This window comes from Schistocerca cancellata, chromosome 11, assembly GCF_023864275.1.
Source record: "Schistocerca cancellata isolate TAMUIC-IGC-003103 chromosome 11, iqSchCanc2.1, whole genome shotgun sequence".
In the NCBI taxonomy this organism is placed as follows: domain Eukaryota; kingdom Metazoa; phylum Arthropoda; class Insecta; order Orthoptera; family Acrididae; genus Schistocerca; species Schistocerca cancellata.
In genome coordinates, this window is record NC_064636.1 from 56,075,217 (window position 1) to 56,090,514 (window position 15,298).

Here is a 15,298-nt window from a genome sequence, read left to right on the forward strand (position 1 = left end):
TAGGTAAACAATTTCTGTTTATTCCCTCATAAACACTGTTCGATGTGTTTGTATGTATATATTTCCGTTAACAGATAAATGTCAAAATTTGAAATTATATTTCCTTTCTGGGTACTCAACCACTCAAAATTGATCAAGAAGATATGTTATGAAGTTCGCTTTGCCTTTTAATAAACTTTATCCTCATTATTTCTTCAGTCACGACACTATACTGCAACTTTTATGGAGAGTAACTCATAACCTCATTTTTACTGTACAATACTAGGCTAAACGATTTGACGTGATGTGACCTGACGGGTAGTGTGAAGATAACCTTACGTGACAGTGGCGTGATGGGCAGTATAAATTGATTTTTAACGAGATGAATCAGTAGCAAACCCATGACATTGTCCAGTGTTTATGATTTTCCATTTATTGAGTTCTGTTTGTACACTTGGTTGTGATCCAACTTGCAGGTCCAAGGTCTTTATGTAGTACTCAAAAATGTCTGCGGTACTCAATCTGTTGATTATTTCTGATGTGTGTTTGTTACTCTGTGGTAAAATATGTCTCACGTATGAATTTGTTAGTGTTTTATACCATACTTCTGTATCATCATCATCATCATCATCATCATCATCAGCCAATTCAATCATTAGATGATGTGGCCTCTTCGAGTCGTGGATTCAGGTAGGCTTTCAGAAGTCTTCTCCAAGTGGGATGGTCTTGGGCAGTTCTCTGCCAGGTGTTACCAGCGATCTTCTTGATGTCTTTGTCCCATCTGTCTGGTGGTCTTCCTCTAGGCCTCCAGTGCTCTCTCGAACTCCACTCCAGTACTAGCTTCGTCCATCTGTTGTCTTTTCTTCTTGCAACATGGCCAGCCCACTGCCATTTCAAGGAACCTACTCTCCCTAAGATGTCATTAACCTTCGTCACAGACCGGATGTCATTTGCCCTTTTCCTGTCCTTTCTTGTATAGCCTAGGATTGATCTCTCCATGGTTCTCTGTGCTGTCCTAAGTTTCCCTTTTGTGAATGAGTTCAGTGTCCATGTCTCGCAGCCATACGTCATCACAGGAAGAATGCATTGATCAAATACTGCTTTCTTCAGATTTACTGACATTTTTGATCTGAATACTTTTGAATTCTTCCCAAATGCTTGCCAGCCAAGCTTGATGCGTCGATAGATTTCTGGCCTTATGTCTCCTTTCATATTTATAATCTGGCCAAGGTAGACATATTCACTGACCTCTTCTAGTAGACTGTCCTTGACTTCACATCTCCAGCTGGGACCCATTTGTTGGATATTACTTTTGTTTTGGAAAGATTCATGTTCAAGCCAACCAGCTGACATTCCGATGCAAAATCTGTAACTAAGTATTGGAGCTCTGCGAAGTCTTTGGCCAGTAAGGCAATATCATCAGCAAATCTCAAGTTGGTAAGCCTTCTTCCATTAATTCTAATTCCCTTACCTTCCCAGCTCAGCTTTGACATAGCCATTTCCAATACAGCAGAGGACACTTTTAGGGAGATGGGATCGCCTTGCTTGACACCCCTCATGATGCGGAATTCTTGAGTTGATTCACCGATGTTAACATAAGCTGAAGAATTCTCGTCGATTTTCCTGAGCACTTCAATGTATGCTGCTCCCACTCCTTGCTCACTCAAAGCTTGGAGGACAGCTACATGGCTAACGGAGTCAAATGCCTTTTCAAAGTCAACAAAGGCAATGCAGAGAGGCAGTTGGTATTCATTCGCTCTGCTTATCACTTCACTAACGGTCAGAATGTGGTCAATAATGCTAAAATTGCTTCGGAATCCAGCTCATTCTATAGGTTGGGCTGAGTCTAGGATGGAACTAATTCGGTTTAACAAGATCTTTGTGAAAATTTTGTACAAAATTGAGAGCAAGCTGATAGGACGGTATTTTTTAATATTGTGAATACTTCCTTTCTTGTGTATCAAAATAATCTTAGCCTTGTTCCACGATAGTGGGATTGAAGCATAGTGCAGGCAGGAAGTAAATACTTGTGTATGTGGGTAACTATTTATTTACACGTGCATTACTAAAGTTGGAATTGGTGATAGCTGTGCTAATTCCATTTCATCTGTGTGAATTAGGTTCTTCGAATCAGCTGCGCATTATCTCGATTTTAGCTCTGCGATCATTCGAGACACCAGGATCGAAGTATCGTTAATTTACTGGGCTACTCTTGGTGATCGATACTAGTTGCTCCAAAGATGCTAAATAGGCATTGAAAACTTGGAGCGAGTGTTTGGGGAAAATGTGCAACAAACTGATAAGGGATGATGAATATTAGTGTATTTTGAAATGGAATAACATACTAAAGGGGGTAAACATTATGGAGCAACTAATGAGAGGAACGTTCGGGTGAGTCATGAAAGCAAATCATAATTATTGAATGGAGACAGATTCACGGAATATGCACTTTATTATAATGCTGAGTTAAAAAGTATCTAAAATTCGCTGTCTCTCTGCTTTCATTAACGTTTATAAGGCTTTCTGTTCGTAGTAAGCGTTTCGATTTGGTGGCTTGCAGACATTGTATCCGCAGGATTGGTTGAAAGACCGGTTGAAGTATGAGATCATATACGTCTTTGAAGATATATATCTACAAAACAATTAATACAAAATCTTGTGTAAGTTCGAGGTCCCTATTTTGACATGTCAACTCGATTTTGCGTAAGAATAATAAATGCAGCTTTATTTTACGTAAGATGTAATCCGTCATATAAAATGACATGTTTGGTAAAATTTGTCCTCAATATCTCATTTTTCAGACAAAATACCTGTGATGATAAATGTAATCAGTGACGTTTGTCTGAATCAACTACCATTAAGATTATGCCGAAAGATAATCCTATCATGAGTCAAACGATATTCGTGTCCAAGAGATTTACAATCTCCGCCCTACACCCCCCGTGACACACGCCCCCAAACGTGTTTACACGATTTGTCAAAGGCTTGTAACTGTTGGGTCACCCCATCTGCAGTGGCACATAATTGTATAAAACAATATTATTTTATAAAACACACAAACAGTCCAAATTCGGGATACTACATAGACTTAATAAGTGGTGTGGATAGGCCTAACATTTATCATAGTGTAAAAACATAGAAATTCTTTTTGAAATGCATATTGTGAGTTTTATGCTACTGTCACTGTGTTTCCCTAATGCACATTGCCAATTCGTCGTAAAAACTTGTAATTACCACGTTTCAGTGCCTACCACTTCTGTTAAGGCACTAGTCTAGATGATAAAAATAGAGCTGTCAGTGATAAACTGGCATTGAAATCTATTTCGAGCTTCCTGTTGTGACACTTTGTCATGGAGTAGATTATTAAAAGATTTCAATTTAGTCCTGTATTTCTCTTTTCTTTCTTTACTCGGTAAAAATTAATATTGGAATTAATTAGGGTCATACTTGAACACTAGACTGTAGTTACAATTACCCTTATTAGATTTGGATGGAAGTGTCATTTACATTATAGTTGACAGGTGCTTGCAGTTGCACATAACAAAGGTTGTCTGATGTTTCTCAAATTGAGGTTGTAGTGACATATATTGTGGAACAGGAACACTTACAGTTCGAGTAAGCTGTGCGTTTGTGTGTTGTTTTCCTAGTCTTGTTCCATAAGAGACAGGCATGATTGTGGTTCTTTTCCTCCATTGTATTCATATTGTGTGGTGTTAATGTAGATGTAATTAGTGTCACTTGTGAAGAATTAATGACAAGAGGGGTGACTTTTTTGAAGAGGTGTTTGCAGGGTGAATTTGAGCCAATACTAGGTATAATTTTTCTTCCAGCATAATTCTTTGCTCTGAAAAATACTTTCCTGTAAGTGTAGTTTCCCTAAAAATAATTCTATAACTTGTTAGAGACTGGAAAAATGAAGAATAAACTAGTTTCTACTGTTGTGTTGTCATTTAGTGTGAAGCACCAACATTTAAATGAAGATTGCATTTTGGTTCAGATTCTTTCACATAGTCAATAATATACAAATCTAAGACTGCTCTCTTTTATGTAACATCCTCTCTATATTTTCCCAGTCAAGTAAATTCCTGTCACAGGCATGGGAAGTTTCACATAAATATATTTGCCTAAGAACGTCTCGGAACTTACTTACACCTCTGTAAAAGTCTTTAAAGTTGTTAGGCGTATAACAATGAACAGTCAGTGCTTGTGTGCCCCATCTCTCGTGGAAGTAGTAAAGGATACAATACAATGAAGCAGGTGTGACTGATCACTTTCAACAGGGCATAATTATATTTGTCAGCTCTACATTACCACTCTGGCACACTACTGTCTTGCACACTGTTTTTGACTATAAGTGTATAAGGATCTGCACAGGAATATAAGATTTTGCCCTGGGATGTTTATTTTTTATGCCTTCAATCATGTAAAGAACTTGAAAATATCACATCTCAGTAATCAAATAGAAGGTTTCGGCGGGCACAGAACAATGTATTAATTTTAGACAAACTATCATGAAACATTTGTTGTCTTTGTGAACTTGCAACCACACTGTGACCTAACCTACACCTCCAACTACAGAATGGATCAGTATGTCACTGCAACCTTTATTTAAAAGAATAATGCCGTAGGTGATGACAAACAGCCTTCTTTTTCTTTAATTGATGCTGGCGTCCAGATTTTGATTATGTGATGTATGAAGCACCTAATAGTCATTAATGCACATGTCACTGCACTGCATCAGTAGTAATTTGTTTTGGATCTAGTACACATACTGCTGAGCAAACAGTTTCCTCTTGGCATAGTGAGTTTTTAGGTCCACCCATATGCTTCATAAAGAAGATATGTAATGTAATTCCCATTGCAATCAGCTGTCAAGGTGCCCCATAGTAAATATAAGCAGCGGTGTATATTTTCTTAACATGTAGTTACTTAAGATGATAAACTTTCAAGATTATGGTCTTTTTGACTGTGAGAACCATCTGCATTTAGGTTTTATTTTATTTTAGGTTTTATTTTATTTTAATGTAAAGTCGAAACTGGTAGCCTAAAAATTAAACCTAAATAACGGCTGTTGGTATTGTATTATTAGAAACTGACCAGCCGTAGTCCCACACTCCAGACAGAAGATGTAGTTACATTCATTTATCACTGTAAGTTTCTTGAACTTTGCACATAACTTAGAAACAGCACTTTTATCTATACTGATGGTTCTAAGACCAACTCTGGTGCCATAAGCAACTTTGTCATTAGCAACAAACATTTTAGATACCGGCCTCTAGAACAGTGCTCGATTTTTACTGTAGACCTTTCCGTCATCTATCAGGCCACCCAGTATGTCCAATGACAGAGGCTTGTTGATTGTGTATTATGTTCTGATTCATTTAGTGCCCTCCAGAGCCTCTGTGTGCTATACACATACCACCCTTTATTACAACAAATCCAACAATGCCTCACTTTCTCGCTGCTGATAGAGCCCATGTGATGTTCGTGTGGGTCCCTGGTCATGTCACAATGCCGGGAAATGAAGCTGCCGATGCTGCAGTCTTGACTACCTAGCCGTGTAACTGTTCTGTCCCTTCAGATAATCTCTGTGTTGTCACATGTGGAAACATTACGTCGCTCTAGCATGAGCACTGGTCTTCTCTAGATGTGAACAAACTGTGGGAAATTAAACGCCTACCAATGCCTTGAATGGGGTCGACAGAAGCGTCCGATCCCACGCGTCGGCTTTGACCCGTGACGTAATGCTGTTGTCGCGTGTGACGTCATGACGGCGCAGAGTTTGGTTTGTGAGTGTGGCGTGTTTGTAGATGTCACTGTGTTGTGGTTTGTTGTGCTCTCTGGTGGTATGTTGAGGGTTTTCGTTTGTGTGGTGTAATGGGCTCAGTTTGCTTTTGCTCATTATCCAGAATTGTTCGAGTGTCGGCTGTGTTTATAGTGGAATTCGTTTCAGTGAGTTTTAACGATTTTGTGTGAAGGTTGATTTAGTGTTGTTCGCTGTACATCGTGTGGTAATTTTAGTAAAATTAATCGGTTGTTGTTTTTGTTCAGGAATGGATATGACGGATAAAATTAACAGTGCGCAGGTCAAGGGAAGTGTTAGATCCCAGTGTGTGGCTGTGTATGTTGGTATTGCTATCGGGAGATGTTTTTGAGCTATATAGGCCAAGGGAAATGTTTGATCCTAATTTATGGGATCGGGAGCTGCTGTTGAGCTATATAGGTCAAGGGAAGTGTCCGATTCCAGATGATATTGTGTTTAGTGGTTTTTGGGGAGTTTTGTGATGTTGGTTTTTTTCGTCGTCTTGTGTGGTTTTGTATGGGGGTGGGTGTCTAAATTCGTTTATATTTAGTTTGCCCCCGCCCAAAAACACCCCATTTCCCGCGCTTGTCCCGTTAGTGTCTTTAAGCACTTTGTGGAAAGTGTGTGTGTTTGTTTTTCGATGTATTTTCGTCCTCATAATGTGTACGTAACGACTGTATATGCGCCATATTGGAATCGTGGTTTATGGCCGTTTCCGCCATATTTGTGACGTCATGGGTCAAAGTAGACAGGCGGGATCGGACGCTTCCGTATTTCCCTTGAATGACTTCATCTCGCCTCTCTTGCCACAAGGAGATACTTTTAGCTAGGTTGCGTATTGGGCACTGTCGTTTCAGTCACTGTTATTTGTTAAGTGGGGCCTCAGCGCCACTCTTTGCTTGTTACAACCAACCATTGACAATGTGCTGATGCTGATTTTACAACCGTTTTCTTTTAATGTATGTTTGCCATCTGAATCATCAGATATTTTACCAGATACAGCATGAGCTGCAGATCGCATTTTCCTTTTTATTCATTGTGATAGTGTGACCTCGGCTGTTTCAAACCTTAAAGAAAAAAAGGGGGGGGGGATTTAATATGATACAGGTGCAAATACTCGACTGACTCATATTCTGCCATAACTAAAATATATTAAACTGCTCCACTTCCTTTGAGCAGTGACCTATAAAAATCTGCTGTCACTACATCACATAAGCTTTTAGGTATAATCAGGTACAGTTGATAATGCTGTCATGAGCTTCACATGTGTGAAATAGCTTTGACTTGTTCACTGCAATTTTTTTACATAGTATAAACTTACACATCTGCTATATACGTTTTTTGAACTAGAGTGATCAGGTGTACTTATGGTGTCAGTGGCTCTTGGATTGCACGCTGATGTTAGCAATTTGTTTATATCAGTTGTAGCCGGGGTGCGATTTGTGCTTCTACCGGTGGGGGGGATGTCTTAGGGGGTTAGTAGCATTATATATGTTACTAGCTTGGACCGTGGCATTACGCATGGTTAAACAGCAATTTATAAATAGATGTTAAAGCCGAAACTCACTATTGACGCATATGCACTATCAGAAAAGCCATCCCTTGTTATATCTTTAAAAGTACATAATAGGTAAAGCTTATTTACAAAATCATCTACATACAGGTACAGATATACGAGGGGAATTCAAAATGTAGAGGCACATTTGTGAAAAGTTGTACTTATTCTGATGATAGAAAACTGAAACATATTAATAGTGTTAATAGTAATACTTATTAAAAACTTTGTGTTCGGCTCCACAAATTTACATTATATGTCAAGTTTTACTCCAGTGCGTGGGAAATAAACATCCCAGGTTGGGATGCATAAACTAAAACCAGAGGAGGGGATGGTCTGATGCAGAGGGGGGAAATCGCCCCCATCCCCCCCTGCAAATTGCACACTGGTTGTAGCCCATCAGATGATATTATGTGGTAGTCAGTAAGAATTACTGAATCTAATGATTTCTTTCAGTAAAAGATACAAATTGATTACATTTCTTTTTGATATGATGAGTGCCAGAGTAACTTTTACTGGTCTGATTATTACAAATTTAAAGGTTTATTACAGAGTTTTGCATTTCTTTGGCGACTGAAAAAAGGCTAGATTTGCTGATAGATGACCTGTAGTGAAGCCTAATGCCTAAAGTTGGTTGGTTTGGATGTGACGGTTTGATTACGAGTTGATGAACCCGGTGAATGTGAATGACAGAAAACTAGATGTGCTGACAGACTGATCTGTGGTGTACATCGAAGGCTAGTTTAGGGTGGAATTTGATAATTTGCTTGTGAGTTGGCAAAACCAATGTATCTCAACATGAAAAACTGTTACAATAGATTGATGTGTAGCATAGCCTGATATAGGCCTATACATTTTCATTGCAATAACTGCTTGTGTGTCTTACTTTGGATTTTGCTGAAAATTCTGATGTGGCTAAATTATAATGTAATAGAACAAAATACAAGTTAACTTTATTTGTGAACCATAGGAAATTGTCGACAAGCGTTCATATTGATAGCTGACTCAAGATTTATTGTATTTTGTTGTTATCAGCATTAGCCCACACTGGTGTATCCACTGACACCACACATTCACTTTTACTGTAACCTGTGACTGTAACTCTCATATGTTTACCTAATTAAAGGTTTACGATGATCTTTGTCACATGGCTTCGTCATCATTGTTCTATTTCAGTGTGTTTTGAGTATACAATTTCGCCCTTAATTTTATGTAGTATTTTTTAGAATTAAATTCTTACAAGAAAAGGACCATTTTCTGAACTTATTATCCATCAGAAAGTTACGAGCTTGATTATCGGAATAAATTATGATTCCTTGCCAGTAAAAATTAAAGCTTTTCAAGCTTTTGAAACATTTTTTTCCCAGTGTAGTTCATGCTTATTTAAAGTTTAACTTGTGTCACAAAGTCACACGGGAATTCTGCGACCATAATGCCATTAACTGAGCACAATCTTAACACTGCTTCAGGTCACTGTGTAACAACAAATCCACATATTATAAAAAAACCTCATTGACATATTGTGGGCATTGTCCATAAACATTTCAGCTGTCACAAAAGCAAAAATTACATATGCCATGCCAGGCTGAAGCTATTTATGTTTAACTGGTGATAGAATAAGGCCTGGCACATATAGTTTTTTCATTGCTTCTTCACGGTCTTTGTAAATATATGTAACACCCAGAAATTGTGGTGCTGGCAGTCGGTCATTCACGTCATCTCATTCTTTAGTTGAGTGTTTTGTGGGATTTTGACAGTGATACATTGAACAATGTTTTGAATTAGTGTATTTTATAATAGTTTAAGCAAAAATCTTAGAAAACACACTGTGTCAATTGCACTTCATGTATATTTCGTTTTGTGAGTGTAGTGGTGATCATAACCTACAACCTCTTCTTCTTCTGTGCTGGATGACTTTTCTACAGAAAAGTGTTGCCAGGGGCGAGTGAGAACAGGCAGATGTAATTCATAGTTGTGGCGAATTCTTTGAGATTTTCTCTACAGTAATTGGGTATGATTGTGTTTGCACCAAAAGGTGGTTCGTAGAATGAACTTTGATCGTGATACGGAGAACATACGTTGATGGTGATACAGGTGCTGAACTGGGATCATGACATAACCTTTAGTGGTGCACAGATCAAAGATTGTTTGTGGTATAAGCAACGTATTTTGATCGTGGTACATAAAACAAACTAAGATGGCGCCATAACTTTGCAGCTTCAGCCAACAAACAGCTTGTTGTGGACTAGCATAGCTGCCATTAGCCCATAAGTCTGCAAGGACACCTGTTTCTTCCATTAACGAAGTAAATGGAACGCCAGTGCATGACCTTTGGTTGTGCACTGCTCCATGCCTGCGTCTACGTGTGACACGTGGAGCGACAAACACAGCCCCAGCTGGTGGCGGATTCTCCTGCTCCATTTATGGGCAGATCAAGCAGCACCTCGTTGATGGTGGAAATACCAACACAACCACTTGAGACGGCTACAAGATGTACACGCTCTGCATTGCAGAAAGGTGCTCAGAAAATTGAGAAAGAGCAGCTTCTGAGCACTGAGTTTACTACCCCAGAGGTGAAACTTTCTGCCATAAATGAAATAGTCAGTGAAGTTGCCCAGGAATTGGGGGCTAAGAAATTGCCACCGACATGCGTGCAAAAATTGAAATACAGGTCAATCATCTTTGGTGTCACCCAGTCACAACAGGAAGGGAAAGTCCAGGACTAAATAATGAGAACACCTAACTGCGTGTAAGTTTAGAGGTGCAGATTGGGCCAGAGCACAACAGGGGGTTGAGTCCTTGGATGCACTAAGACAAGCACATCTAGAGGGGCAGATTGGCATCCTAAAAAAAGAGAACAAACAACTTGAGGACTAGGTCACAGTTCTATAGGTTATCAACATCCCCCACGCGAGGGAAAAGAGAGAGAAGCTACAAGAAGAGCAAATTAGGATGAGATTTAAAAATGAAAATCTCAGAAAGATAGAGAATAAACAGTCAGCATTAACCTATGCTGCAGTTGTGGCTTTTCCAACAGGAAAGGCAAGTTTTAACATTAAAGTAGAAGAGACCAAGGCAAAACAGAATACAAGTATCTTCATTAAATCATCAGAGAACAAAGACAGAAATGAAGTGTTAAACAAACTGACGATATGCATAGATCCCAAAAAAGAAAAGACAAGGATAAGATCAATTGGCAAAACACAACCTGTTGTCGTAGTGGAAACATAGATGCAAGAAGATTGTAAAAGATTTGTATAGAAAAGTCATAACATTTCAGAAATTAAGTGTGAGACCACAAAATAGAGAGAACAACTAGTGGCAATTTATCAGGTGCCAACAACTTATGAGGATGGTGAGTTCCTAGATGGGCTACATGAGTTACATTTATCAGAACACAAATCCAGAGAGGAATTTACAAATGAACTGAAACTGAGATTTAAAACTGGGCCTTGAGATAAAGGTTTTGCAAATAACATTGTTGAGGTTAAGTCCCAGAATAAGAAACCAGTTATTGAGCCAAAACAGAGTATTTGTAGGTTTCCAGTCTCAAAGATTACAATGTAGTCACAAAATGTTTTAAGTGTTGCAATCTAGGACACACTGTGAAGGGTTGCAGAGTCCCTCAAATTATTTGTGGAACATGTGGTGAAGAAGGACATAAAAAAGGGAACGCCCATGACCAGAGCCTAAAATAGGATGTAGCTCCTGTAAGAAATGAGGCAAGGTTGAATGATCGAGTGTGTAACTTGCAAACTCCTGCACAACAGACAAATTGAGATGACCTCTAACTGTAATACGAATTCCAGCCACCGCACACATTACATTTAAATACAGAATTGGACATTTTTACACCTAGGATGAAAAAAATTAGCTACACCCACAAGAACTAGTAGCTGGCAGCGTGCTGCAGAATGGCAATGGCAGCATGGTTTATTGCAGCAGGACATATTAAACAGTAAAAATGAAATAACATCAGTGTAGTGTGTAAAGGAAGTAAAAATGATGTGGCAACTTGTTATGTTAGGATACCACCATTAATCCCAAATGATGTGGTGTGTGAAGGAGGAGGGAAACCTCCACCAATCCGCAAAGGTGTGGCATGTAACAAAGTAATGGTACCACCACCAGTTCCCAACGATGTGCCGTGTGATGAAGTAAGAACATCCCAGAAATCCCCATTGATATGATGTGTGATGAAGTAGTGACATCAACTGCTAATAATGAAAACACAAATCAGGAGAAAAAGGGCTAAGCCACTATAGGCAGTGACAAGATCAGAAAGGCACACAAGTTATGACAAAAGATAAAGCCATAAAAACGAAGTGGGGTGGAACAAAATTAATTCTCATAATAATGAATGTAAAAAAGGGTACACGATTAGAGGTTCATAAATAAGTGGCGAACAACATAAAGGATGAACAAGTATGTAATCATAAGCAGGAAGTATCTAATTACATTAATTCTGAACTGAAAAATACATGGGACAAACAAGTAAATAATCATAACTAAGAATCAGCAAACTTGCATTGTGTTTGGATTGAAGTCAGAGCTCAGCAGGCTCGAGGCAAGGGATATCTTGCAAACTGCACAAAGATTAGTTATACGATAACACATGAGAAGTTTTATTCCATTTGCTTTCATACAACCAAGCAGGCAGATAGGATAATCCTTTGGACAGAAATCTTGCCCAGTGATGGGAATGAGCTTGCTGATCTCCTGAGACAGGTTTGCGAATGGTGTTCAGAAGATCTCAGTGTTAAGAAAATGTACAAAAACATTGTCAGGTACACATGGGAGAGTGTACTTTGACGCAGAGCAGACGGGTGTAGGCAGTCGCGAAGATCTTGCTGCTCAATGTTATGAGAAGTAGAATTGTAAGTGCAGAACTTCCAGGATGGGAGTCATGAGCACTCAAGAACCATACTATAAAAATGGGAACTTGATATGTTTACAAACCACCCCCTTCCCTCCCCCGAACGACCCCGATAACTGATAATGGACACCAGGTGACAGACCACAAAAATCACACAGTTGTGCAACAGACATGTTGTAACAGTAGAGGTCACCAAGGGCACAGACACATAGGTATTGTTGTTATTGTATGCCCAGTACTCCCGTACAATTCAACCGTACACACACACGATTCAGCAGACAGCACTTTAATCAAGGGGGAATAAGACGATCATTGCAGTCAAGATCAATGCCAGATCCACCTTGTGGCGTTGTGATCGGACTGCTGACCGATGTCAGATCGTCAACAACATCCTAAGTGTGAACAACCTGCACTTTATCAACGAAAAAGGACAACCACTGAAATATATAAGACATGCTGGTGGCAATAGCAATGTGGACATACCTATTGTTAACCGTACAGCTGTAAACATAGAAATAGATTGGCGTGTGTATCTGAATGTAACGAGAAGTGAGAGTAATGCAGTCATGATTGATACAAAGGCTACAGCACATTGTACACTGTTGTCAAACAGATATATGTTAAACAGAGCAAATTGGAAGTGGTTTCTTAACTGTGTAAGAGATAAACTGGTGGAAATGTAGGTGAAAGAGTAGACCTGCGGGCATACAGACTTCAGCAAATATTATAAACTGCCCAACGAAAATACCTACAGACTTTCACTAAACAGCTTAAGACAGGTGCTCCCTGGAGGCCTGAGCTGCCTAGACTAAGACAGGATATGAGACCAAGGGCCCCATCAGAAGGCAAGTTACCACTCAGGACTACAAGGATGCAAAAACTGTATTAAAAAACTTACTAACCACGACTAGATGAGAACGTTGGGAACATTATGTGACGACATATCTACAGCAGAACACATGGGGATACCATACAAACATATAACAGAGAAAATTAAATCCCCTGTTGTCCTGGCTACGCTAAGGAAGGACGACCGAACTATGACACAGGGATGGGGACAAACAGCACAGTATCTGTGCAAAAGACTCCTCTCTGATGATGATCCATGAACAGATATACAAGCATGCACACACCTTAGGGTGACAGCGTATAGGGATTACACTACAGAAACTGCCACCTGCCCGTTTGTGTAAGAGGATGTCACGCTAGCAATTGCTGGCTTGAAAAAGAAGAAAGCACCAGGGTCATATTTAACAAATCTAATAAATGATGCCTTGTGGCTGGGGATGGGTGCCTCTAGTATGGAAAACAGTCAACATAGTAATTATTATAAAAGCCACAGATAGGGATCCATCAGAACCAAAATTGTACTGACCAATTTGATTGTTAAACACATTGGCTAAGGTCCATGAGAGGCTTCTGTGTAACTGCCTCCAAGCTCACAGGGAACTCCACTCGTTAGCACAAATTTGCCTTTTGACTGAGGAAACCTGTTGACCGTGCAATTAATTGGGCTTTCCAAATTGTAGAACAGACATGACAGAAGTACGCAATTGTGATTCTTATTGACATTGCTGGGGTCTTTGATAATCTTTGGTGGTCAGCAATGTTTGCAAGATTTCGAGATCTACAGTTCCCTGTAGGAACTGAGTGGCTGAGTGGAAAGTGGGCAACCACAAGGCTATAAAAAGGATTACCAAAGGATGTCCTCAAGGCTCTGTCTGTGGACCCTCCTTCTGGGATATCACAATTGAACTGCTCTTGAATTCCATCAGTGGAGATAAACATTCAGATGGGATCATTGCATATTGTGATGACCTGTTAGTTGTGATATCGACCAACACAGAACAGTGATGGAAAACAAGGCCAGTGGTATGCTACACACAGTATAACAATGGTGCAACTAAAACAACTTATCCTTAGCAGCACGAAAAACAGCATACATAATGCTTAAAGGATCACTGCAAAGACATCCGGCAATTAAAATAAACAACACAAACATAAAATATGAAGTAGAATCTAGACATCATGAGGTACATATTGACAAGTGACATAGCTTCAACAAACTCATATGACTAATCACGTACAGAGCCAAAAGCCAAATCAGAGACATTAATTTCGATGCAATGCAGACTAACAGTTACACACCTAAGAATATACCACTGTGCACTTTCCGAGTCGGTATTGAGCTTTGCAGCTAGTACATGGACATGTAGATTTGCTCTCCTCATAAACAGGATCACTGTTTGGCAGGGGTAGAGGAGTGTGTTACTTAGACTGCCTGGGGCATTCGGCACCTCATCAGTCAATTTGCTGCATATGTCACTTGGAATATATGCAATAGATATAACTGTCAAATACCGGGCTGCAACATACTGGCCGAAGATGCTTAGACCTGATAGAGTATTACAGATCACTGGGCAGCACGTAGAAGATAGACGCCAATGAAAAAATTGCCTTGTGGACACTTGGCAAAAAGAGTGGGATGAGAGTGATAGGGCCTATCAAGTCTATTCATTTTTCCCCAATATCAGGGAGCAGGTTCAGTTGCACCACGTCAACCCTGACCGAGGGACGATTCATTTTGTGACTGGACACGGCCCTTGTCTGACGCACTTGCAGTGTGTCTCACTTTCAGAAAGCAGTCATTGCACACGCGGGGAAACTGGTTCCCCAGAACACTTTCTTTTGAAATGCATTACATACAGGCAATTGCATAACAACATAGAACACATAACGTAAATGACACTGTACGGTGCACTGAGGAACCCAGATACCTGGACGCAGTTGAACGCCATCGCCAACAACATCTCAAAAGCAGAACATGACATATAAAAACAGACTTAAAAAATAAAGAGGCCACAAAAGACATAGACAGGCTGACATACACAGCCTGAGTAGCTCCGGTACAGACTATGAAATGAATGTCACCTACATAACATAGACCCACAAAAGATACGTAACATAAAACAAGTAAAAAATGCACAACTACTCGTGTGAACATTAATGAGACTACAGTTTGAATCTTATTATGAATGAATCGAATTAAAAGTAGAAGTAATTAGAGTGGTCCAGATCGAGATAT

At 39.5% G+C, this 15,298-nt stretch overlaps 1 protein-coding gene across 3 annotated transcripts in view; it reads left to right on the forward strand.

Moving 5' to 3' along the window:
• Positions 1 to 2,199: 2,199 nt before the first annotated feature.
• Positions 2,200 to 15,298, forward strand: part of LOC126108596 (dynamin-like 120 kDa protein, mitochondrial) — a 203,482-nt gene continuing 190,383 nt past the window's right edge. For all 3 annotated transcript variants that reach the window (XM_049913895.1, XM_049913896.1, XM_049913897.1), the window contains exon 1: positions 2,200 to 2,370. In XM_049913895.1, coding sequence (XP_049769852.1) covers positions 2,342 to 2,370 — 29 coding nt within the window. In that variant the 5' untranslated portion in view covers positions 2,200 to 2,341. The remainder of the gene's footprint in view (positions 2,371 to 15,298) is intronic.